The 26,721-nt window shown below is 44.5% G+C and overlaps 1 protein-coding gene across 2 annotated transcripts in view; it reads right to left on the minus strand.

Moving 5' to 3' along the window:
• PKP3 (plakophilin 3) overlaps window positions 1-26,721 on the minus strand; it is a 95,044-nt gene that overhangs the window by 49,113 nt on the left and 19,210 nt on the right. The window contains exon 2 of one of the 2 annotated variants that reach the window (XM_060261878.1): window positions 7,953-8,139. The exons of the other annotated variant lie outside the window; for it this stretch is intronic. Coding sequence (XP_060117861.1) covers window positions 7,953-8,139 — 187 coding nt within the window. The remainder of the gene's footprint in view (window positions 1-7,952; window positions 8,140-26,721) is intronic. 2 annotated transcript variants of the gene reach the window in all.

The raw sequence follows: 26,721 nt of genomic DNA on the forward strand, positions 1-26,721 counted from the left end.
TTTAAAAACCCAGCAACTGCTACATAGTTCAATAGCTACCCATTAAACTGTAGGTGAAAAACTCACAAATTCATCTGCCCAAGGAATACATGTGAAGCATCTACTATGCAGAAGATTTTTGAAGATGAGACTTCAGAAATGAAATTGGAACAGAAGTATTTTTCCCCCCATGTTCCCAAGAAATTGAGTCATGACTTGGTTGTACTAGGAATTGCTCTCAATTTGGAAAACCTGGGCACAGCTGTTGCTGGAACAGAAGTGGGATGGGATGTTTTTCGTGGTCCAGGAAGGAAGTCCAAGTTGTCCTGCTTAATATCACCCATCAAGCTCTTTATGCTTCTGGATGGTCTATAGCAGGGTTTCCCAAAATTTTCTTTCCTGTGGCCCTGTTAATTTTACACTTCTCCTTCGTGACCCACTAAAATTTGGGGGTGGAGCCAGGAGACTTTGGGGGTGAAGCCGGGAGACAGGAATTATGTCATTTCCTGTGGTGTCAAGGGCCAAGTGATGTCACTTCCGGGGCACACTGAACAAAAACTCCACCTTTTCCTGTGATGTCACTTCCAGAATGTCCACCAGTGGGGCCAGGGCACTAGAAGCCCTCTCACTGTTGCTTCCCCCCCCTCCCAGCACCAAGAATACAGACAGAGCATCACTTGCAGGGAAAGAAAGAAAGAAGGGGGGGGGCAAAGAAAAAAAAAGCCTTCCTCACCATCAGATGACCTCAGCCAGCAATAATTCTGCTCAGGAGTCATTTGGTTAAAAAAAAAAATAGCTACTGGAATGCCCATTCCCCACCCCTCCCGGCTGAAAAACACACACACACCCTTTCTTTGCCGCCCAGGCCTCCCGGGGAAATCTCCCCAAAAGAACATACTGCAAGGCATAGGAAAGCTCATACCTTCATGGGTCTAAAGTGCCAGTGGACGCCAGCTTTTCTCTCAAACACTGGGAGGGGAGGAGAAGGAAGGAGAGGCAGCCCAGCTCCTCTCTGCACAACAAAGAGACAGGGGAAGGAAGGAAGCCAAACAGAGCTCAGACTTTGCAGCCTGTGCCAGTCTTCATGGCTAGCTTTTCTCTGCACAACAGAGAGATGGGGGAAGGAAGGAAGCCAAATGGAATGCAGGCTTTGCAGCCTGTGTCAGTCTTCAAGGCTAGCTTTTCTCTGCGCAACAGAGAGATAGGGAAGGAAGGAAGTAGAGCAGACGTCATGCTTTGCTGGGGGTGGGGCTAGCTTTGGCTTTTCTTGTGACCCGGTATTCAGGCTTTCGTGGCTCAGTACCGGGTCACGACCCTGCAAATGGGAAACACTGGTCTATAGTATTCCCTTGGCATGCATTTATGTATACATGTATGTTTGTGTGTGTATAACTATAATCTAGGAGTTTTCTGGAAAGTTGGTGCATCTGGGTTCAGTATTAGGCAAACAGCTTCAGTTCAGCATTGTACATCATTATTCTCAGTATGCCAGCCTTCTAGGCAACTGCCTTGCTCCTTGGTTGCTCTAACCCAGGAAAGAACTAAGATGTGCTGGGAAAGACATGGAGAAGTCTAGGACAGACCACAAACATAGGATACAGAAAGGGGAAATAAACAGATTCCAGTACTTACAGCAGATTCCTCAGGATAGCATTTCTCACTCCACTTTTTACCGTATAGCATAAACAGAACATCAGACTCCAATGGAAATATTTACACACACTCCTTGATTTCTGGAATGCTTCCACACAGTGCTCCTCCTAATGTCTTTAATTTAGAGGGAGGTTGACACAGCAGCTGCTCAGTGGGTGGTTTTTCAAGCAAACAGGACTCCTGCTGCTCACCTTATTTGCCTTTATCACTGGGACCAAGCAAATATCCACCGGCTGAACCATAGTTTAATTTCAAGAGAACATATGACAAGATCAAACTACAACAGAGCTAGGGTTGCCAGCTCTGGGTTGAAAAATACCTGGAGATTTTGGAGGTGAAGCCAGAGGACGGCAGGGTTTGGGGAGGGGTTTCAATGGGGTATAATGCCATAAGGTGGCCATTTTCTCCAGGTGAACTGATCTCTGTTGCCTGAAGATTGGTTGTAGTAGTGGAAGCTCTCCAACTACCACCTGAAGGTTGGCAACCTTAATTAGCCGCCCTGACTCCGCTTGCGGAAGGGAGGGATAGAAATTTAAAGTAATAATAATAATAATAATAATAGAACACAAGGGTGGAGAGAACAACATAACAGAAAGGGAAGAAGGAAATCTCTTGCTTTCCACATTATAGTTCACAGAAATCAGCATGGTTTTCACTCAAGCTCAAATTAGTGCCTGTTCCAAAAAGCTATCAGACTCTTCATTAATAAAGTTGCTCATCAACATGAGGAAAATGAAGACGTAATTTGCTAAGACTATGAGAAGGACTATGAAAAGTTCTGAGTGGACTACTCAGAGATGCTGTGTTGATTTGGATTTGGAAAGACTTTACAGCAGTGGATCTTGAGAAACAACTTGGAAGACGAGAAGGAAATGCTGGGTTGATGAACAGAGGCCTGATGTCATTTCTTCTTGGCATATAGGCTGATTTTTACCGCAGCCTTTTTTAAAAAAAATTGTTATGCCAATAAAGATTTTTGGAATTGGAATTCTTCCTCCTCTGTTTCTCCTGCTGGCCCAAGAAGAAAGGAGAGTAGAAAGGCAAAACCCTGGGAGATTGCCTGCTAGAAGCTCATCAGAGGTGCTATTGTATGGAATCCCAACATGTGACTTTAATAACTATTGTCCATAATTTCATGCCAAATCAACATAATTTGGCACCTGTGGGCTGCATCATGGTCACAGAAGGAATGCAGGACAATAAAGACAATTGCAGACTGAGCAGTCCAACTTCCCTTGTGGTTGGACCAGAAAAATCAGATAACTAACAGTAGCATGAGCTCTACAGCCATCTCTTGCTTTCCCCACTCAAGGACCTTGATGTTGAACAACCTCCCAGCACCAAAGACATTATCCTTAGAAAAACGTCCTCTTTGCAGACCCATTCTCTCTGCAGTGCTTGAATGATTCTCTGACCTCCCTGCCTTTCTTTTCTCTGAAGATTCTGATGTCAGCAAAGCCAAGAAAGGCCACAGCCTCAGAGATTTCTAGGGCACAAGACCTGGAGGAAGAATTGATTATGGACTTTGGAGTCAGAGACTTTAAAAGAGGAAAACAGGAGGGTTCTCCCCCTTCAAGATCTGGCTGAAAGGCATTGCAAAAAAAAAAAAGAGAGGCTGACAGGAGTTTTTTTTACCCCCAAATGCCTGAAAAATAATGATGCTCATGAACAGGGTGAGGCCAGGCAGTAGGAAGAGGAAAGGCATGCATGCACATAAGACAGCAGGGCAGGAAAAGAATCGCGGCAGGAGGATAATAATAATCCTACCTCAAAGCATTTTTTTTAAAGGAATTCAAGCTAACTTTGGCACGACAAGGATCTGAAGACTGCTGAGGAAAGGGCGAGGAGATAAAAAAAGAAGCATACAATATTAACATTTCTATATTACACAGCTCTAAAATTGTGCTGGGATATGAGCTAGCCACAGGTGTATGTGAACTGCAAGGAAAATGCTTTCTTGAATTACAAGCTGCTGCTTTTGAACACTGGGGCAGAATTGGGGCAGGTCATGCCCACAGCATTTCCTAGGCACAGTTTGATCATCATAAATAACTAGCACATCCTCTCATTACAGTCCTTTCTATTTCTTTCATCCCTTCAGCATCTTCTCTCAGCTTCCTCCCTTTGTTCCCCACCCCATGGGATGAGGCCTGCCACAGTAACCCCAGTGCTCTATTCCATATGTATTCTATATAGTCAACAGAATTTTTGCCTACAATTGCCCTGATCTGGATAGCCCAAGCTAGCCCCATCTTATCAGATCTTGGAAGCTAAGCAGGGTCAGCCTTGGATGGAAGATCCAAGATCTAGTATTTGGATGGAAGATCTCCAAGGAATACCAGGGTCATGATACGGAGGCAGGCAATGGCAAACCACCTCTGAACATCTCTCTCCTTGAAAACCCTACAAGGTCACCATAAGACAGCAGTGACTTGAAGTATTTTGCACCACCAGATGTTATAATGAATGCAGGGGAAGGAAGGCAAGAGACACTTCTCCAATATTCCTGTAAGCACATTCAAGTAACACAATTGGGTTGCTTGAATAGACCCACTAACAGATGCCTACAGCAAAAGGTTTGGTTTCTGTGTGGTAGGTGTAGCTGTCCTGTTTCCCCAAATTAAGAGAGAAAATTTTACATAAAATTTCAGACTTGTGAATAATATTTGCAGGCTTTCCACACAATTCTACCCATATTGGCTCAAGACACAAGTATGTCTCGCTGATTATAGTGGACTTAGCTTCCAGGGATGTATGGGTAGAACTGCAGTCTTCTCCTGCTATAAAACCATTCAGAATCAATCATATTCACGACACACAAAATTCTGTAAATGAATAAAGAGCTACAGTACAATTCCCTAACCACTGGGATGTACTAAAATTGGTCTGAATTGACTTTGGGACTCAAAAAACTTCATGTATTAAATTCCTTCCTTTTCACATGACTTTTTAAAGACACATGGTTCTTTCAGGTAAAAGTTACAATTAGTGCAATTCTAAGTAGAGCTATATTCTTCTGACTCTACTGAAGTCCAGGATGTGTTTAGCATTGCACTGAACCTTATGTAAAGCTAGTAAATTTGATGTGGGGGGGGGGGAGGGTTGAATTATTTACTCAGAAGAACCTTTGCAAATCTATGACCCAGAATTAAACTGACCAGTCCAAAGGACTGAGAATTCACAGATAAACAGAACTGTAACCCTATTTAACAGCTTGCATTAAGGCATTAATAATTGTGGGATTAGGGGCAAGAACTGTGACTCCCTAGCTGCCCATTCTTTCTTAAAGTATTAAAGCAGCCCCAGCGTTCTCCTGTCAGACTATTGGAACATCAGCTCAAGGGACAGGACAGACATACCAGGGCAGGGTGTGGGATCAGACTCTATAATTAGATTCAGGCTGATAGATCAAAGGGAGGATGCAGACACAAAGAAACTGAGCACCAGGTGTACCCAGGTGCTGCCTACCCTCTGGTGATAAGGCATGAATTCAGTGCAGTTCAAAGGATAAATTTTGCACAATCTAGTGCCATCCATCTGTAGCCATTCCAAAATCTCACAGTATTGTTAAGGAATCGAGTTAGATGTCATTGAGCCTAGATTTCATGTTATTCTCATTTATAGACTGAGAAACACCAAGATGAGAAACTCAAACGGGTCATATTTGACAAGTCATTGGGACAGCACAAATGCAAGCCAAGGCCTGGACTGTCCCATGAATTTCTCCACAGCATTGTGGTGGTTGAGCACTGATGATTAATCATGCCCTGATATAAGATGTCAACTTGAACCTAACCCCTTGGGTGGATACATTCAAGATAAATTAAAGCAATAAAAGATTAATCAAGAACTATTTTCAACTGTACAAATATGTCAGGGCAGTTAAGGCTGCATCCCAAGGATTTGGGGGGGGGGGGGACCAATGTTCCCTCTAAGCTGCAGAGTCTTGTGAGCAAAAATTGTACTTTGTGAGCTACTGACATTAAAGTTGTGAGCTACTGCATAAATTAGTGGGCTCTGGGGTCATCCTTCCTGAGCTAAGACAAAAAAGTGTGAGCTGGAGGCTAAAAATGTGAGCTAGCTCACGCTAACTCAGCTTAGAGGGAACACTGGGGGGAACCCTAAACTAGGCTGAGGTTTTTGGGTCATTCAGTCCCTTCTCTGCAGCCAGTATTCCAGGGAGGCAACTGCTGGGTTTCCCATTCAGTACTGGAAACTTGCCTAGTTTTGGTGACAGGGCATTTATATGTTTGGAAGAGTAATAGCTACACTCTGACAGGTGGCCATGAATTACAAGCAGCCTTTACTAATATCTGGATTACAATCTTGGCCTGAAAACACAGAGGTGAAAAACAAGCAGTGGCAATGTAACTCAGATAAGCCTGACTTCCATGTTAAGAGGAACACATTTGGCTCTAGGGATGCCACTTTTCCTTCCTCAACCCAGGCTCTGTTCCTTCAACAGCTGTGGCTAGTCAGTAATTCAACAGATTCCATTTACACCACCACAGCATTACCACTCCAGAGAAAGCTAAGCATGCTGCATGCCTGTCCATACAGTGACTTATAAAGCTCACTGCTGGGGAAACTCAGGTGACACGATTTCTTCAACAGATTATGGTCTTTACATCTTCACAGTTTTCCAAAAGGCTCCAGTCACAATTATTCTGCTTCTAATTACTAGGCTGTGCTATGTCCCATCTGAAAGTTACTAGCTTTGGAAGGAGACAAGTAGTGGTGAATAAAAGCCTAGAAAGTACAGGTTCAAATCTCTGCCACGCCCAGTCACCAGATTCACTGGGCTGTCATAGGTAATTGTTATGCATGCTTACCTGAGAATTAAGTCCTATTGGATTTATTTCTGAGTACAGCTAACCTTAAATATGTTTACTAAAAAGTAAAACCTTATGAGCTCAAGGGGATCCACATCCTGAAAAACAGAGCTCAGATCATAACACTATATTATAATCACTCCCAAGGAGATGGTGCGTGGTAGCAATCAATAGACCATATGACTAGCATAAGCAAAATCTTTGCCCATTCAGCAGGTTGGAGGGAAGAATCTAACCAAAGACAGCGAACCACTACAATCCAGAGCAACATAATCCACACAAGGGAGAGGATGCCAGCTTTGGAATGGTAAATACAGCTTTGCTCCCTCAAGACAAGTTAGTTATTCCTTCAAAATTAAGAGAAATACGTGTTTTAATTGTCCACACAACTAAAGAACTAGAGCCACCTCCATCTCCACTGGGGAGTGGCAGTCCAAACTAGGTTGGTATGACTAGCATAATGCAGGTACAAGAGAACTTGACTGTATCATACAGAAGAGAAGATAGCAAAGTAGTCAAATTTCTTCTGTAATAAATAGCTGGAGAAGCTTGGAACACTTGATTGAACTTGCAGAATTAGATATTCTTCCAGTCAAGTTGCAGCAGAAAGAATTCACCTCCAAACTCAATGAGTCATCCTCAGATAACATATCATCATTGGTCTGGGAGCTTATCTTTTATACCTTTGCATAGAAATGTCATAGACTGAATCTTTGTGCTTCATAGTCCCTATCCACTATTCTCCCCTCCGCATTTACGTACTCAAACATATGTATTAGTCACTTCAATTATCCATGTTAGAATACATCTGTCTTCAAGTGACTACCGTACTTCTTTTTGCTTTTGCCTTAAATTTTTATTATCCTTTGAATGTCTTTGGGGTCCAGGATAAGTCAAGTCACCTTCCTAAAGAAGAGATCACAGGAAAACAAACCCACAACTACGAACAATATTGTTGATGACAGCTTCACCTTTTGTATAGAACACAATTCCGTAGTTGGAGTGAACTTATTGCATAGACTAAATCGGCCACCCCCACACAGTGTATTCCTGGAAGCAGCATTAAAAGCAGCGCAGCTATGAATTGCTAACTCCTCCATGGCACCTTTTCTTCTCCATGCCCGTTTTACAGGCCAGTTGAATGTCCTGGATAGCTGGTCCTGCCAATTTTACATGTGAGGAAAATTAAGACACAGCAAGAAAGGGAGAATTCAAAAATGAGAGGTGGTGTAGCAAGGCAGCTCTGAGATGGAGCTGGTAATGCTGATTTATTTTAGGGAGCAGTTTGAGAATCACTTTGAATTGAAGCGCCCCATAAGCACCAAGTATTTACAATGCAAGTACAACCACTCTCTACCAACTGTCGCCCCACACAGATATTTGAACATGCAAAAACAGATGCCTCCTTCACAGCCTTTGCTTTGGAAAGGAGGCCCCAGCACCAGCACAACCCCCCCACCCCCACCTTCCATCCACCCCAGGGCCTACCTTTCAGCTCATAGTCAAGCGCAGCTCCATTAGTCCTGGGGGCCGAGTGGCTCTTCTGCAGCATCCTCATGCGGACTTGCTCCTGCACCCGGGCATTCTTGAGCTCCTCAGTGTCCTGTGTCTCCTTGTTTTTCCTGTCCAGCTGCTGGTCAGAGGGTAATGCCAAGGAGCACACGCCATCCTCCGGCTGTAGAGCCGACAAGAAGAAATTATTTTCCTGCATGGCAACTGGGCAAGGTGGACATTAAGCAGCCTGGCTCCTCCTTGGGTTGACCCTGCCAGGCACTGCTGCCTTGTGTGGACAAGGGGTAAGTTCCTCAGTAACTTCTTACAGCCCTTCACCACACACTTCTCTGAGGCCAGGAAACCTGAGTGGCCTGTGACACTCCAGAAAGTTGGCTCCTTACAGGTGAGTTCAGGCGTCAGTCAGGCCCTCCCTCTGCTGAGTCAAAGGAGTTTCTCCACTCAGGACACACACAACACACACACAGAGGCCTTCTCCCCAACCCACACCAGTCTTGTCCTCCAGGCAGTTCGTTTCCTGGGACAGGACTCTCTTCTCTGCTGTATAACAACACAGACATGGTTACACCCCTCTCCTTAGCAACTGACATCAGCACGAAGGCAGGCTTTAAGGCAGTACAGGTCAGCCAGTTCCACCTTAAGCAGGTGAGGTACTTGGCAAGCAGGGACTTTAAGGTGGAATTCCAAGGATGCAAAGATGTAAGAACTAGCCCTGCCCTGCCCCGCCCCAGCCTAGCCTATTCACCACAGCTCGTCAGCAGTATAAACTAGCAAGAGCGGTTATGGGTGCGGTGCCTCCAGGGCTGGGGTTGGGCGTCGTATGGGGTGCGGTGCCTTCCCCCTTGTCCTCGATTTGCAAGAAAATCTTTACGCTGCAAAATGATCCTGTCCGGCCAGTTGAGCTTCTTACATTCTGGCCAGCAAACTGGCAGACCTTCCTTTCAAGTGAATACAGAAATGCTCCAAAATAGAGCCCAGCAGAGGCGTACAGTCTAAGCAACTCGTCTGCAAACTTCAGAGAAACCGTCGCACCTCGGCGAACCCAGTTTTGCTCCCTCCCATCCTGTGAAAAAGAGTAACACCGCACGTATTCCAAACACTACGCTGTCACAGACACCGGGGCGCTGGAACGAAGCCAGGTCAAAGTCCAGGCTCTTGCTCCACTTCTCAGCTAGGACCCTAGGCTAGTTTTGCAAAGTACAACGCACAAAAGTAATACTACCACAGAACTTTAGATGTGGTTTCAGAGGGGAGAAGTGATGGCAGCCTGTTAGCCTTTAATCAGCAGCCATTTTCTTCTACAGGAGCATTCCGTGGGTGTTATCTACAAATGCGGTGTGACTGAGCTGTAAGGGGAGAAAAATCGCAGGGATTCCTAGATCATAACAGGTCATAACACCACTTCCTCATACCACTGGGACAAATCCTGGAGGAGGGGACTCTAATGCAGCAAGTCCAGCGAGGGAAAGATCCATTCTGTTGCACATCTGGAGTGCAACAAAGGTGCAGTAAAACTACATGCTGTGAGTCCGAAGCTCATGGGGAGAACCAGATGCAAAGGCAAAGAACTTCACTCATCTCTTAGCAGGCCTTGGATTCAGCAGGAGCTCACAGGAGCGCAGCTCCTTAACCTTTCTGAGGGTTCCCCCTCCTCCTTCCCACCTTGTCCATTGAATAGTAGGTGCAGCTGCATAACAATCCCTGGGTGAACTCCACCACCTATTTTTCTACAAAACGACCCCTTCTAGCCTCAGATCAAGTGCATTCTATGCAGAATATTTTAAAAATGTACTCAGGCTGCTGTCCTCACCCCATGTGGCCATGCTATTTGCTAAGCACCAATAGGTCCTATACATTCACACACTCATGAACTAGTGGCACTGTTCACCTTACAAGTGAGCACACATACATTCTGTATGCATATCTGAACATCTGTCAGTAAGAAAAAGCCAATGTCTGTTGCGCTGACTTTGTGACTAGAAACCAGGGGACGATACCTGGGGTATGTATTGCAGACTGAGCTTTACATGCATTCAATGTAACCTGAGAATTACTCAAAATATATATGTTTAAAAATGTACATGTTTCATTTGCCCTTGCTGATTTAACTGAATGACTGGCAAGTAGGATAGCCAGTTCTAGCCTGGGAAATCCTAGGGAGGTTGGTGGGGAGACAGTGCCTGGGCAGGGCAGATTCTGGGGAGGGACTGTAGTTCAGCAGGATGTAATGCCACCTAGTCTTAAAATCATTGTTGGAGGACTCTAGGCTTTGCTCTTAGACTGGTTACTGTACCGGCTTTTCAGACAATAGCTATGCTCATAAGCACAAATCCTTTTAATTTGGAAACCAAGATTTAGCTAGTAGCAAATTCAGCATGTACCAAGGGATAGCAAGATGGTAGATCTAGGAATAACCTATGCATATGTCCCATATATGTACCACCTAGTACTTTTGATCTCTGATTATGCACACATGCAGATATCTAAGAGAGCCAGTTTGGAGTAGTGGTTAAGTGTGTGGACTCTTATCTGGGAGAACCAGGTTTGATTCCCCACTCCTCCACTTGCACCTGCTGGAATGGCCTTGGGTCAGCCATAGCTCTGGCAGGAGCTGTCCTTGAAAGGGCAGCTGCTGTGAAAGGTTACATTGAATGCATGTACAGCTCAATCTGCAATACAAAGCCCAGGTATCGTCCCCTGGTTTCAGTCACAAAGTCAGTGCAACAGACATTGGCTTTTTCTTACTGACAGATGTTCAGATATACATACAGAATGTATGTGTGTTCACTTGTGAAAGCCCTCTCAGCCTCACCCACCTCACAGGGTGTTTGTTGTGGGGGGAGAAAACACGGGGGATTGTAAGCTGCTCTGAGTCTCTGATTCAGGGAGAAGGGTGGGGTATAAATCTGCAATTCTTCTTCTTCTAAGCTGCTAGGAACAGTCAAAAGGTATTCTCTCTCCCCTCCCCCATGTGAACAAAAGCTTTAGCATTATTAAACTGCTTGGACCACTAGGGCAGGCTAGCTGAATTTGTAGGTTTCAGCAGTTTTTCAGGTGCGTGAGACTATTGTTTTGTATGGTTGTTTTAGTATTTACAGCTTTTAAAAAGTATGGAGTAGATGCCGCAGCGACCTTTGATTACCAGGTGCAGTGGGACTTTTGGACATGACAGCAACCCAAGCCATTAACAGAATGACACCATCTACTCTCTTGCAGAGTACTATATTAATTTCAAGGGTAAAAGCATATTCTTGTAAATATTCCTACCTGAGATTTTTTTTTAAGGGACAATAATCAGGCACACAACTCCCTGTAAAGAAGGTTTTCCCTTGGATGGCCTTCTCTAACCAACTTAATAATTAACTAGTGTTTCTGGAGCACTGTCAGATGTCCAGATGAAAGACTTTGTGGATATGTGCAGCATTAATCATGGTAATAGCCAGGCCTAGCCCAGCTTGGCTTTCAAATTCTGTTCAGCACAGCGTAAACGATGCCAAGTATCCAGCTATTAAATATTATGGGACTAAAGTATGAATAATCTCCCTAGGTTAAAAAAGTACTCCAAATTAAGAAGGCCCCATTAAGGAACAGTGTCCCTGTGTTAACTGGTGGGAAACTGAGTCATGTAAAGTAAAGCTGCTCATTAAAAGCAGAGCAAAGCTTAGCAGGCAGCAGTTCCCTGTACTTAACCCACCTTTGTGTCCGCATAGAAAATTCATTGCAGTTGGTATCCCCCCTCATTTGAAACAGTAATAATTCTCCAAAGATGTGATAGGAGCTGGGCTTTTTTTGAGCAGGAATGCACAGGAACACTGTTCTGGCTGGCTTGACATCAGGAGGTGTGGCCTAATATGCAAATGAGTTCCTGCTGGGCTTTTTCTACAAAAAAAAGCCCTGTGTGAAACAATGGTGATATCAGGGAGTGTGGTCTAGGGTTGCCAGGTCCAATTCAAGAAATATCTGGGGACATTGGGGATGGAGCCAGGAGCAAGGTCATGACAGGCATGATTGAACTCCAAAGGGAGTTCTAGCCATTGCATTTAAAGGGACCGCATTTCTTTTAAATGCCTTCCCTCCACTGGAAATAATGGAGGATGGGGGCACCTTCTTTGTGGGCTCACAGAACTGGACCCCCTGGTCCAATGTTTTTTTAAACTTGGGGGTGTTTTGAGGAGAGGCACCACATGCTATGCTGAAAAATTGGTGCCTCTACCTCAAAACACAGCTCCCCAGAGCCCCAGATACCTGCTGATCAATTCTTCATTATACCCTATGGGGATTGGACTCCATAGAGAAAAATGGAGACATCCCCCCCCCACTTTCTGATGACCCTGAAGTGCGGGAGAGCCTACAAACTGGTAATGCCAGATAAAGAAACTGACTAGTCATGTGCATATTGTTGTGAGCATTGGTTCCAGATAATATGAAGTGAATTAATCAAGACAGAAGTCTACCATCTTTGGAACACTTTCCCTATGAAGAAAGGTTAAACCGCTTGCGGCTCTTTAGCTTAGAGAAACGTCGACTGCTGGGTGACATGATAGAGGTTTACAAAATTATGCATGGGATGGAGAAAGTAGAGAAAGAAATACTTTTCTCCCTTTCTCACAATACAAGAACTCGTGGGCATTCAATGAAATTGCTGAGCAGTCAGGTTAAAACGGATAGAAGGAAGTACTTCTTCACCCAAAGGGTGATTGACATGTGGAATTTACTGCAACAGGAGGTGGTGGCAGCTACAAGCATAGCCAGCTTCAAGAGGGGATTGGATAAAAATATGGAACAGAGGTCCATCAGTGGCTATTAGTCACAGTGTGTGTGTGTGTATGTATATATATATATGCCACTGTGTGACACAGAGTGTTGGACTGGATATATATATATATATATAGGCCACTGTGTGACACAGAGTGTTGGACTGGATGGGCCATTGGCCTGATCCAACATGGCTTCTCTTATGTTCTTAACTGAAACACGGCTTTCTAAACCTAGGAAACATGTTATCATTTACTCTTAATTATAAAGACATTGTCTCGTGTTGAGTTTTCAATGTACTGCAAAGTAGTTTTTGACATCGCAGACAACATCGTCATCCATCAGGAGAGGTCAAAGCACACCTATTACGACTTTCCACTCCTTGGAGTCTTTACTCTACATGGACTCTTTCATGATGAAAAATGGCAAATGCTTTATTATAATTCTGATTTATAATTTTGGATATATACATTATATGTTATAAAATAGTATGAGCTATTCCTTTAATAGTGAGTCTTTAAAAAAATTCTTTGTACTGAGCAACTACAGCATAGTCTTGTAAATTTCACTGAAATTGACTTTTTTTGTAGAACCCCTGCTTCCCACCTGGGGATTAGAAACCCTAGTTTGGCCTAATATGCAAATAAATTCCTGTTAGGTTTTTTCTACAAAAAGCCCTGGATAGGAGTCTTGGAGGAAGTGTATTATTTTATATTTCTTTTTGATGGTTGGTCAAGACAGTTATTATTGTTAGGAATGCAAAGTCTGGCTGTCTGGATTATTAGAAAAACATCCTTCCATTGCACTGTAGCAGCCTGAGGGAAGTGTGGCCCTTTTCCCTCCTCAGATTTATTACTGCTGAGAGAACCTTGTGATGTCATTTGCTCATGATTCATTTTCAAACCTAGACTGGAGAGGCGGGAGGTTCCTTTGCACAGAAATTACCTCTGTGGTAGCTGTACTATAAATACATTTTGCATTAATGCAGTAGCCCTAATGTGGCTCAAAATCTATTTGTTGGGACAAAGTCCTCTAGGTGGTAGGCTGCTTCCAAGTGGGTGGGGGGAAGCTTTTTGGAGGATGTCATGCTAGTTTGGTGTTCCGGATACGCTAGCAATGTGAATATTCCTGTCCATACATGACAGGGTCTTGGGGGATCAATACAGGGGTCACTGTTCAAAAGGAGAGCACTTCTTGTGGTATCTCAGTTCCTCTGACCACTTCTAGCTTAATGCTATACAGTAAGTAAAGCCAAATGGGAAGCTGCTGTTTGTGCAAGCTCTCAGTTTTTTTTTTTTTTTGGTTAATGTATAGGAGATAGTGGAGCAAGCATCAGATGTGAATATCTAATAACTGGGCCAGCCATGAAATCCACTGAAGCTCCCACTGAGGGTGGGGGATCCCCTGGTTTGGCAGACCCAACCCCCTGGCACAGAGCAGGCCACCAGGGGCATCCCCACCCCCAAACAGCCTCGTTGTTGTGCAACGTTCCCTGCATTATGACATCACCTGGAAGTGACATTATCACTCAGGGCACATTGCACTAGGGATACTCTAGGATTTGTGGTAAAAACTCTATGGTAAAAACTCTTATTCCTCTTATCTCCATACCGTCAGCATAAGGAGTTGGGACTTGCACGCAAGAAATCTTTGAGCAGTGGTTCTAAAATGAATTATGTGGCCAGAAGAAGAGATCTTTCTTGAAACATGAAGAATTACCTAGAATGCATGTGACTTGGTCTATAAATTGCCACATCTTTAAATTGGCAACATTGTAAATTTCATATAGCAGTGGAGATGATACATCCCTGGATTGATCAACACATTAGCAGATTAACATAAATCCTTCAAGGGTCTACTCTGGTGGATGGAAAACTGGAAAAAAAAATCCTGGATTAAGCTGTTGGACTAATTGAGTGAACAGTGATTTTGTTCATTGATTATGTGTTAAGTGCTCATCCAATTAAATCAGAATTTTGAATTTATATAATTTATGGTAATATAGTGGACAGCATATTGTGAATTTATTGTCACACAGTATTTGTATTGTTGTTGCCCAACTGGAATTTGCAACTCTGTGACTAAGACTAGAGTGACCAGCAATTTTAGATGCATCTTGGTGCATGAAAACCTGCATTTCAAAAAGTGTGTCTTCTACATAATCAAGTCCTGTTGTCACCCAGGATGAAACATTGATATGAACCAGCCCCATCGCAGAAAGGAAAGTTCTTTGCCTCTGCATAACCACCTTTCTTTATACCAGTTACACAAAATATGGCTGTTGTGACAACAGGGAAGTTTACTGTTATCATTTCTCTTACAATGAAGAGAGATGGTTGGGCGGTCATGTAATCAGCTTGGGCATTGCACTTAAAGGAGCCCCACACAGACAGCAAGATAGATTTACTCTCCAAGCAGAGAGGGCCACTGACAAAGGCGACTGAGGGTGGGCAAAAATTCAGGGACCCTAGTAGGGTTGCCAATCCCCAGGTGGTGTCTGGAGATCTGGGATTACAAGTGATTTCAAGGTGAGAGAGATAAATTCACCTGGAGAAAATGGCCAGTTTGGAGGACAGAGTTTATGGCATTATATCCTGCTATGGCCCCTCCCCTTCCCAACCCCGCCCTCCCCAGGTTCCACCCCCTGAATCTCCAGGTATTTCCCAACCCAGAGCTGGAATGCCCCCTATTCAGATGACAGGCCCCATAAAGCTTGGATCATGCCCTTTTCACAGGGAATGTATTTTAAAAACATTTTCCTAGTGCAGTTCTGACAGCAGCCACTAGGGGCAGAGGGAAGAGGACAGCAAAGAGCTCCTAGGCCTTTCTGCAAAGTTTATGGCAAAGGTGGCCAAACTTGCTTAATGTAAGAGTCGCGTAGAATAAACACCAGGTGTTTGAGAGTTGCAAGATGTAAACAAATATTACGCACACGTCTTTATTAAAACTCTTAATACTTTCTTTGTACAGAAAGATAAAATACATATGTATGCACTTTACAACATGACCATGCTGGAAGGAGATTTTTTTAAGAACAAAAGCTGGGAATAACAGTCCCCATAAGACCAGCATAGGGAAAGGTTAGAGAATTATTTTTTGGCACCAGTGGAAGAAGTGATTTACATGTACCAGTGATTTACATGTGCCATATAAATCACTGGCTGCCATTTGCATCATTATGCATCTCTCTTTGCCTTAACACCAAGGACAGTAAACAGTGGTGGGATTCAAATAAATTAACAACAGGTTCTATGTCCTAATGACCATTTTAACTATATCAAAAGATATACCGAAAGGTAGTTTAATAATTCACGCATTAAATACTGCAATAAGAACAGTAAAAGAGGTAAAGACAACTAGATTATGTTTAAAGAAAGATTTATTGAAGATATTTCCATATTGGGAGTTCTGGCCCTCACATTTAAAGGGATGGCACACCTTTTCAATGCCTTCCTTTCATAGGAAATAATGAAGGATAAGGGCACTTTCTTTTGGGGCTCATAGAATTGGACCCCCTGGTCCAATCTTTTTGAAACTGGGAGGGTATTTTGGGGAGAGGCACTACCGTCCTCCACTGCGAAGACTGCCCATTTATACTCACTCTCTGTTTCCTATTACTCAGCGGGCGTTTTCGCACTCACCTTCAGCCGGCGCGACCCCCCTCTTCACCGCGCAGGATCTGCGCGGATTTCGCACGTAAAGCCGCGGAGCAGCCGGAAGAGCCGGAAACTCCCGGCGCTTTTGCGGCGCAAACGTAAACCGCCAAAAAGCAGTTTCCGTTTGCGCGGCTTTTGCGCCGAGAGTTTCCGGCTCTTTTGGCTGCTCCGCGGCTTTACGTGCGAAATCCGCGCAGATCCTGCGCGGTGAAGAGGGGGGTTGCGCCGGCTGAAGGTGAGTGTGAAAACGCCCAGCCAGTTTTTGATCCACAAGAGGACCTGTCCTTTTACTCCATGACTCTCAAGCTTTCTAAGGAGCCTTTGATGAGGAACTTTATCAAAAGCTTTCTGGAAGTCAAGGTAAACAACATCTATTGGGTCCCCTTTGTCCACCCCCTCAAAGAACTGTAACAGGTTAGTGAGGCAAGATCTTCTCTTACAGAACCCATCCTGAGTCTTCCTCAATAAAGTACAATAACCCGTGTTCATCAATGTGCCTGCTCATTCTGTCCTTGATAATGGTTTCTAACAACTTTCCCAGTATTGAAGTCAGACTGACTGGCCTGTCATTTCCCGGAAATCCTCTGGAACCCCTTTTAAAGATGGGGGTGACATTTGCTACCTTCCAGTTTTCAGGAACGGAGGCAGATTTCAATGAAAGATTACATATTTTTGTCAGAAGATCAACAAGTTCAACTTTGAGTTCTTTCAGAACTCTCGGATGTATGCCATCCGGACCTGGTGACTTATTAGTTTTTAATTTGTCTATCAGTTGTAGGACCTCCTCTCATCACCTCAATCTGACTCAGGTCTTTCAACACCCCTTCCAAAATTAGTGGTTCTGGAGCAGGCAAACACTTCTCGTCTTCCACAGTGAAGGCAAAAAATGCATTCAACTTCTCAGCCATTTCCCTACCCCTGATGTAGCCCATCTTTGTATTCAGGTACTCATGATGTTATACATGGTTTACTAGCCTTCCCCTTTAAATCCGCACAACCTTGTGCAGTAGGTGGGGCTGACAGACACAGCACCATCCTTAGGAGATCTAACTCAGACTCTCACGCAGGTCTATGCAACTGGGCTGCATAGGGAAATGGCTTTAGGATTGCACTGATAGTGACTGATTGAAATCAGCCTGTGAGTTTTGCAGGAATCTGACCTTCAGTCTTCCCAGTCCAGAATTCTGATTGCAACAAATCTTGGCTTCTTCTTCTGGCCAATTAAATAAAACACGATTGCTCCTAACTTTGAACAATTTGAACAATTGCTTTGAACAATTTTGAGGAAGAGAAGAAGAAGAAGAAAAAGAAGACCATAGATTTATACCCCACTCTTCTCTCTGAATCAGTCTCAGAGTGGCTTACAATTTCCATTATCTTCTTCCCCCACAACTGACTCCCTGTGAGGTAGGTGGAGCTGAGAGAGCTCTTCCAGAAGCTGCTCTTTCAAAGACAACCTCGGCAAGAACTATAGCTGATCCAAGGCCATTCCAGCAGCTGCAAGTGGAGGAGTGGGGAATAAAACCCAGTTCTTCCAGACAAAAGTCCGTACACTTCACCACCACAACAAACTGGCTCTTGATAGAAAGGATAAACAGGATAGAAACCTGGTAAACTAGTCACTAACTGCTGTTAATACACCTATGTCCTTAGTAATGTTTGATTTTTTCCCTCTTCAGTGTTGGATCCAACCATTTTCTCACCATAAATACCAACAACTGTCCATAACAATATAATTCCCAGGGTCCTGGGTGGGACGTGCCAAAAAAGTACCTTTTCAGGTTCAGATATATTGGACTGGGAATATATTGGTAATTCCAATATTCCTGAATTCCAGATACCTGTATGGTAATTGGATTTGGAGGGTCCCCCCCCCCAATTCCAGTTTTTTCAGGACCATTATTCTGTATGGGGAATGGCTGGGGAAATGGAACAGTTGTTTTGAAAGATTTCCAGGTGGCCGGGGGAGTTGTTTTTAGAAGAAGAAGAAGAAGAAGAAGAAGAAGAAGAAGATATTGGATTTATATCCCGCCCTCCACTCTGAAGAGTCTCAGAGGGGCTCACAATCTCCTTTCCCTTCCTCCCCCACAAAAAACACCCTGCGAGGTGGGTGGGGCTGGAGAGGGCTCTCCCAGCAGCTGCCCTTTCAAGGACAACCTCTGCCAGAGCTAGGCTGACCGAAGACCGTTTCAGCAGGTGCAAGTGGAGGAGTGAGGAATCACACCCGGTTCTCCCAGATAAGAGTCCGCACACTTAACCACTACACCAAACTGGCTTTTAGAGGCACAAGCACCACAATCGCAGGGAAGCTGCTGGTGCCTGTCCTTTCAATCAGTGGCTCCCAACCTTTTTGGCACCAGGGACCAGTTTTGTAACAGACAATTTTTCCACGGACTGTGGGGGGTGGTGCAGGGGTTCTTGCTGCCCCAGGCCACCCTGCTCCCATGTCCCTGCCCCCATGGGGGTCTTTAAATACGGGGGAGACTGGGGCTGCTTCTGGCCACCTCCCCTGGAAGGGGAGGCAGCCTCAGAGCGAGGCCACACTGCCTCTTTCATCCACCACCGTCTTTGGAGTGAGACTGTGTGGGTGGGCAAAAGGGGTGGTGGAGCAAGCCTGCTCTCCTCTATGCCTGGGAAGCAGGGCTTGGAGGAGAGCACACGCCGCTGATCCATCCCACCGCTCTCAGCTTCCCAGATCTGTGACCCAGGAAGCCAAGAGTGCTGTCCCTGTACAGCCTGGATGCTAACACACCACGGACCTGGACCGGTCCATGGCCTGGGGGTTGGGGACCCCTGGTTTAAATAACCCCCAAGTTTCAAGTCGATTGGACCAAGGAGTGAGTCCAATTTTATGGGCCTCTGAACATTATTTCCAGTGGAAGGGGGGACAGAAAACCCTGCAAGCTGCTTCCAGGGCAACCCCCCCCCCCATGTCTGCAAGTAGGAATCACTGACAGACAGCGAGTTCAGCAGAACTTCTACAGAACTCAGTAATCGCAGAGGAACCACAAGCCAATGTGTCAAGCCAGAGAACCAAAATCAAACCAGAGAATCTTGCAGTGGAACCTGAAGTGGGGTGGGGGTGGGAGGTTCAAGCCCGTTACAACCAGTGTACAGACTGCTATGGAAGTGTCAAACTCATTTTGTTATGAGGGCCGAATCTGACATAAAGGAGACCTTGTCTGGCTGGGCCATGTCAGGCTGGGCCATGTGTGTTCCTATTTAAAGATTAGGTAGCAAAGATACAAACTTTATAAAGGACACAAACACAAATATATTTCCTAATCACACGTGGGAGTGGTGAAGCTGGAAGGGGCTGGAGGGAGTGAGACGCAATTCCTGGCAGGGCGCGCGTCTAACTTGTTCGCTTGGGCTTTTTTGCAGTCTGGTGGGGAAAAGAAACTGGTGAGTTTTAGGCACTTAGAGGGGAAAGTCCCCGTTGATCCGAGGGTGCCCGACCAACAAACGGTTCTATAGAACCGATAGCGCATTAGGTAACGGTTCCATAGAACTGGTGCGAACCTGCTGAATCCCACCACTGACAGTAAATACAGCTCCTACAAGAGCTATGAAATGAAGGGTGAACCCTGCACTGCCCTTTTTAATTCTGTCCCTCCTTTCAGTGGCTCCCTCAGCTCTTCTGCTTTTTCCCCAATGTAGGTCTCCAGATGACCTATGCGAGGGAGGAGAAGAGCTTGCAAACCTGCCTGTTTCCCCCTCCTTCCCTGCTTCACACACAGTGGATATAGTTGCCTATCTATGGGCAGGGCCAGCCCTAGTCTGTCTGGCACCCTAGGGCAAGGCTAACTTCTGGTGACTCCCCTGCACTGATAATGTCACCAAATTACATGGGGAGCACCCAGTTTGACACCCAAGAAGGCTGACGCCCTAGACAATCGCCTCGTTTTCCGACCCTGTCTATGGATCAGTGCTCAGAGGATGACTGAGGTCCCAATGCTAAGCACCCTAGCTTGAGAGTAAACCTGCATTAAGTTCCTCTTCAACTGCCGGGAGCCACACAATTTGTGTGAAAGAGCCACATGTGGTTCCAGAGCCACAGTTTGACCACCCCTGGTTTATGGAAAGGCAGAGGGAACCCATTTGCTGATAAAAATTTGCTAAAATGTAGACCTCATTTGGAGCAGGAGCTCACAGGAGCAGAGCTCTGGAACCTCTATATTTTATTATGCTCTTGCTTTCTTAAACCCCCACCCCTCCAAATACTTGCTTCTGAACTCCATTGTTCAAACTCCCTGTGAGAATTTTGCTGAACTCTAAGATCTGACAAACTTTCTAATATTTTTCCCCACAAAAAATGGGGAAATAACCAAAACATATACAGCGGGCAGATGGAAATCTTCATCATGCCACTATGGCCATATTGGAGAAAGTAATTTAAAAAGTATGATGGGAGTAAGGTTTTATTATGGCGATTATAATTCAAGAAGCATTTTAAGGTAGATGCTGGGGTGATATAATTTAGTACACCTTCCGGTGATGTCGGTGTGTATGGTATATGCAAATGAGTTGTGCTAATGTGCTCCAGCACCTTTTCCCCCTACAAAATGACCCCTGCTAAAACATGAGCCAAGCCTGCATTGGAGCAAGAAAGGATCAGCTAGGACAGGATGCAGCCTCCTAACAAGGTTTATGGTTTCCTTTTGCCTCTAGTTCCACCCAGCGCCTGCACATCCAGATTTTAACAGGACAGCCTTCTTAATATGTGGTAGCAAAAATTAAAAATCTATCCCACCTTCTCATTTTTCTCCCCCTTCCTTTTAATTTTTCAGTATTAATGCCACCTCACTCATCCTGGTTGTCAAATTAGAATGTATTTAATAGTAGTATAGAAACAAACCTTTGTTAAAATTATGGACGGAAGGGGAGAGTTAAATTTCCCCATAATGTATTATAGTAAAGGGATGCTATACTAAAGGACTACCTTTTCTACCATGAATTTGCTTCATCACTTTGTTCTTCATCTGAAGTCTTGCTTGATGTGTTCCTATTTTTAGAAATAAGATCAGTGATCTCTTAAATGCAGGTGGGGAGGCTTCTCTTTGTAGCAGCTCAGTTATGGAACATCCTTCCCTCTACTCTGTACCTTAGCAGAGTTGCGGTCTAGCCAGAAATTGGCTGGCCAAGGTGCCTTTCTTCACTTGCCACCTACTGGAAAGCTTTGAGTTTGCATGAGGAAACCTCTCCCAGCTAGTTTATCCTCCTTGCCCTCACCAGGCCGCTTTAAAAGCAGTGCAGGAAGCCACACATGCAAGTGGTCAGACACACACAAGAAAAGCCTGTATATTTCTGCTTGACTTGCTCTGTGATTTTGCTTACTGTCTCAAATGGTCTGCTGCTTTGCACGCATTTTGAATACTTTGTCGTCGATTCAGTGATCACCCTGCAGCAGGGCTCCCTTCACTGAGAATTTTGCTCTGCCCGGGATTATCTTTTTGAATAGGGACTCCCGACATCAGTATTTCCTGTCTGTAAAATGAATGTATTGTATAACTTCCTTAATATGCTGCATGTATGTTTGTTATATATGTAATTAAGCCTGTAAACGACAATGCCTTCACCTGCTCGCATTGTGTTTTGTTCTTGCTTTATGCTTGTGGCAGAATCTAGATTGTGGTAGGCATATCTGGGTTGGCCTGTTATTAAATATGGGTGTGTTTCTTGGTGGGGCTTGTGAGCATGTGAAATAGCTGTGCACCTTAGGGGAACAGAGTGTTTTCTGACAGCTCTGCTGTTTGACTCCTCTGTTCCCACCTCTGAGCGGGTGACTGCACCTTTCCTTCTTGCCAGATTTGTGCCTTCTGAGCACTGGTAAGCCTAATGCCTGATACCAAGTGTGTTTTTAATTTTTTGCAACCTTTGCTGTTTGCCCAGGCATTTTAGTGAATTTGCTTCAAAGCTGTTGTTCTACTGTCGTAGCATTGCCTATAGGGTTGCCAAGTCCAATTCATGAAATATCTGGGGACTTTGGGGGTGGAGCCAGGAGACTTTGGGGGTGGAGTCAGGAGACATTGGGGCAGAGCCAAGAGCAAGGGTGTGGCAAGCATAATTGAACTCCATCATTTAACTTCTGGCCATCACATTTAAAGGGACTGCGCATCTTTTTAAATGCCTTCCTAGGAAATAATGAAGGATAGGGGCACCTTCTTTTGAGGCTCATAGAATTGGACCCCCTGGTCCAATCTTTTTGAAACTTGGGAGGTATTTTGGGGAGAGGCACTAGATGCTATACTGAAAATTTGGTGCCTCTATCTCAAAAAACAGCCCCCCCCAGAGCCCCCGATACCTGCCGATCAATTCCCCATCATTCCCAATAGGAATCGTTTATGGAGGTGCATGATGGCTGTGGGGGTGGGGCTTCCCCCGCTGGCCAGCTGGCTGGGGGAGGGGGGAAGCCTGTAAAACCGGGGGATCCCCCTCTGGGACCTGGGGATTGGGAAGCCTAATTGCCTATGGTACTGTGGTTTTATTTCTGTTGCCATATTGCTGTGTTGCTGTTTGTGCTGGGGGTTTTTTTCTGTGTAATTGTGATGTTGCTGTTTTACTGTATTTTCATGCGATTCTTTTATCATTCTTGGATATAGCTTAGATTTTAATTTGCTGTTTGTTATTTTTTAATTAAACTGTATTTTATTTATTATTATTGTAAACCACTTGGGAATGTTTAATTGAACCCTATTAAATATATACTTTCTCAGATAAACATTGCACTTGTGTTCTAAAACCTTCTGCCTTCAAGGAGCCTTTTTGCTAAGAAACCTCTGCAATCTGCTATGGTGCCCTGTGTGTTGCAGGGGGGGTTAGGGCATGTTCTAGAATGCACAGTCCGTTAGGGGAGGGATGGTGGCTCAGTGGTAGAGCATCTGCTTGGTAAGCAGAAGGTCCCAGGTTCAATCCCCGGCATCTCCAACAAAAAAAAGGGTCCAGGCAAGTAGGTGTGAAAAACCTTTGCTTGAGACCCTGGAGAGCCGCTGCCTGTCTGAGTAGACAATACTGACTTTGATGGGCCAAGGGTCTGATTCAGTATAAGGCAGCTTCATGTGTTTATTATGCAGTGCCTCCTTGTGTCAGGGCATTACAAGACAGGATTGGTGGTGGTGGAAAGGGCTGTCAAATTGCAGTTGACCCATGGCAACCTCATAGGTTTTCCAAGGCAAGAGATGATAGAAGTGGTTTGCTGTTGCCTGCCTCTGTGTAGCAACCTTAGTCACATTTTTCAGTCTCTCATCCAAGTACTATCTAGGGCCAACCCTGCTGAAAATCTCCTGCATGCTATTGCTGGTCTTCTCACTGAAGAACTCCTCATAAGTTTATGAGAAATCCCAGGGTTACCCAGAACACAGTCTGTAAAATACTGCACTACCAATTTGTTTGGGCATCCCTAGTATGTAGTGCTTTTTCAAGAGCTCTGCACATAGTCCTGCCATTCAGAAGGACTTGTTTTTTTATGCATGCTGTTTCTCACAGTACACACAAAAGTGCCTGAAGTGTGACTTTCTGGGAACTTGTTTAATTAGTACCAGACGAAAACTGTTTTGTGTAACCGCACATCTCCAGCAAATGGCCCCTTTTTAGACGTGTGCCACACACATACCATGAAATGTCAATGGTGAAAAGACATGCACATCAAGTCTGCATGGTTAGTCTGGTCTTGCTCTTAGCAAACAAAATACATCTTTGTACCTTCTGCATTAGTCAGAGTGGCCCTAGGTAAGGGGTTCCACCTGGAACACTGAGAGAAGCAGCAGGCCCCACACAAAAGAGGGGTTGTGTGGCCAGAAGCCAGTGGCAGCCTTTTGAGATCCATTTGCCTACATTTTCACCTGCTGTGGTTTCAGTTCCCCCTCAGCTCAAATATCTCGCTCACAGTCAGCCACAAAAGCAGTGAAACCTACACTTGCAGGGCAATCAATACACTTTTTGTCCCCACCCTCAGCATCAAGGCAACCTTGCCATTAGTGAGGAACATAAGAAAGGAAAGCTTCTAGAGAAAAGCCGTGAGCCGTCATCAGAAGAGATGGCATCATGCATGAATGCAAAGAAATTCTAACAGATGGCAACTGAAGCTGCAGATGGGAGTCATTTTGAATCAATATTAGGAGCACTGGGGACCGGTTGTTAATAAAGTTAGTAGCACTTCTAACATGTGAAATGTGCTGCAATCTTTATTTAGTTCATGTTCATAAGGAACTAGTGAGGCAGTTAATGAATTGCAGCTTTTTAGAAGGGGGATCAAGGCAGAGTTTAGCTTGTCACGCAGTCCACCTGCTGTCTGCTTGGGTCTGGATTGGTTGTAGATGGATGCTCCTGCTGTGCAAGAGTGGGTTGGGACAGATAAAACATAAGAAGCTGCCTTATTCTGAGCCAGACTTGTGGCCTGTCTAGCCCAGTACTGTCCACAGTGTCTGCCAGTCTCAGGCAATGGCATTTTATAGCCGTTTTGTCTGAGATCTCTTTAACTGATGCCAGGGATTGGATCTGATTTCTGCATGCTACACATGTGGTTTCCTACTAATGGTGGAAATAAGCAATGTGCACAGTGCTGCAAATATTTTAAAATTCTTCTTTTCCAAGTACAGCTACTGGTGCGATTTGAGGGGGAGAACAGTGTGGGGGGAAGAGAGAGAGAGGGAGGTTTTTTAACACACACACCCCTATCATTTTCCTGCTCTACTTCTGTACCATTTTCCATGCCAGTTGTACTAAAGAAACATATTTACATGTGAAAAAGGTAAACTCTGTGCTAGGGATTATTAGGAAATTAGGATTGAAAATTAAACAGCCAATATTGTAGTGCCCCTGTTTAGATCTATGGTGTGGCCTCATTTGGAATACTGTTTGCAGTTCTGGTCACTGATTTTAAGAATGACATTGCAGAGCTGGAAAAAAGTACAGAAGGTGGGGGAAGGGAAGAAGGGCTTGTGTAGGGGCCTGGAAGTAGGTAGAAGAAGGGTGGGAGGTCCTGGGAACTCTCTGGTGCTGACCCTGGGTCAGGGGCTGTCTGGCTCCCTGCCTCTTTTGACTGGCCACTTAGATACTGCTGTAGAAGACTCCAGAGGGGCCACCATTCATTTATTGAAACAGTTATGTTGTTTTTTCTGTCAAGCACAGTGGCTCAAGGCAGTTTACAGAAGTCTGAACTGCAGGCAGTAGAAAATTTTACTATGATTACAACGATGATGATGATGGACAACTGGGGAAAAAATATACAACTTGCCTTCCAGGGAACTCCTCCATTATATAAACTAGCTACCAAATGTCTTTGGGGGGGAGGTTTCACAAGTACACTGCCCTTATGTGGACAGTGTAGGAACCTTCTATACTTCTTGAGAGAAGACATTCTATAGTGCTGGAGCCACAATCAAAAAACAGGTCCATGCTGTGACTGATGGGTTTAACCAAGAGGAGGCCATGGGGAACTGTGAGGCAGTGAACAGTCCTATTAATATGAAACATAGCCCTTCAGGTAAATTAGTCTGTGTAGGGTTTTAAAGTTCAAAAACAGCACCTTGAATAGGCTAGCAGTATGCTTCTGGGTCAAATACAGGCATTTCAGAGTGTGGATAATGTGTTTCCATCTCTGCATTGTACGTTGTACAGGTTGCCATATTTTGCTTTGCAAGCAGTCTCATACAGAGCACATTCCAATAGTATAGCCTCAAGGTTATGAAAGCATGACCAAGTAGATAGTTTCTGCACCATATATTGAAACCATTCTTTGCTACGTCATTTACTTGCCCTTCTAATAAAAGTGCAGGATCCAATAATGGCTTCTTTACAAAGGTAATCGGATTCAACTGTATGTTATCCAAAGTGATAGGGCAATCCCTGCCAAAATCTCCACTTTACCAACATCATCTCCATCTTGCCTGATTCAGTTACTTGACCACAGCCTCCAGGCACTGTGACCACTATTTCTGGTAACTTGTTCAAAGAGCAAGTGTACTGATGACACCCAACACCAAAACATTGCATGATTTCATTCAAAAATGTTGCATATAAATTAAACACCATGGATGAAAGGATCATACCCTGCAAAATAGTTCTTGCACCCACAATCTTTGTCATTCAGCATGAGCTTCTGTATGTGGCCAGATGGAAAGGTTTTAATCTACTTTAATATTGTTCTTTTTAACTCCAGTCTCAAGACATTTGAGTAACACTGAGTTGTCCACAGGGCAAACAGAGCAGAAAGATCTAACAAAATCAAAAGGAGTGAATTTTCATTCTTTAACTATATTTGGAGATATCTACCCATTAAACAAGAACAATTTTTGCCACAGAGCTATGCCTAAAGCCAGATTAAAATGGGTCAG

Source organism: Heteronotia binoei, chromosome 21, assembly GCF_032191835.1.
Source record: "Heteronotia binoei isolate CCM8104 ecotype False Entrance Well chromosome 21, APGP_CSIRO_Hbin_v1, whole genome shotgun sequence".
NCBI lineage: Eukaryota > Metazoa > Chordata > Lepidosauria > Squamata > Gekkonidae > Heteronotia > Heteronotia binoei.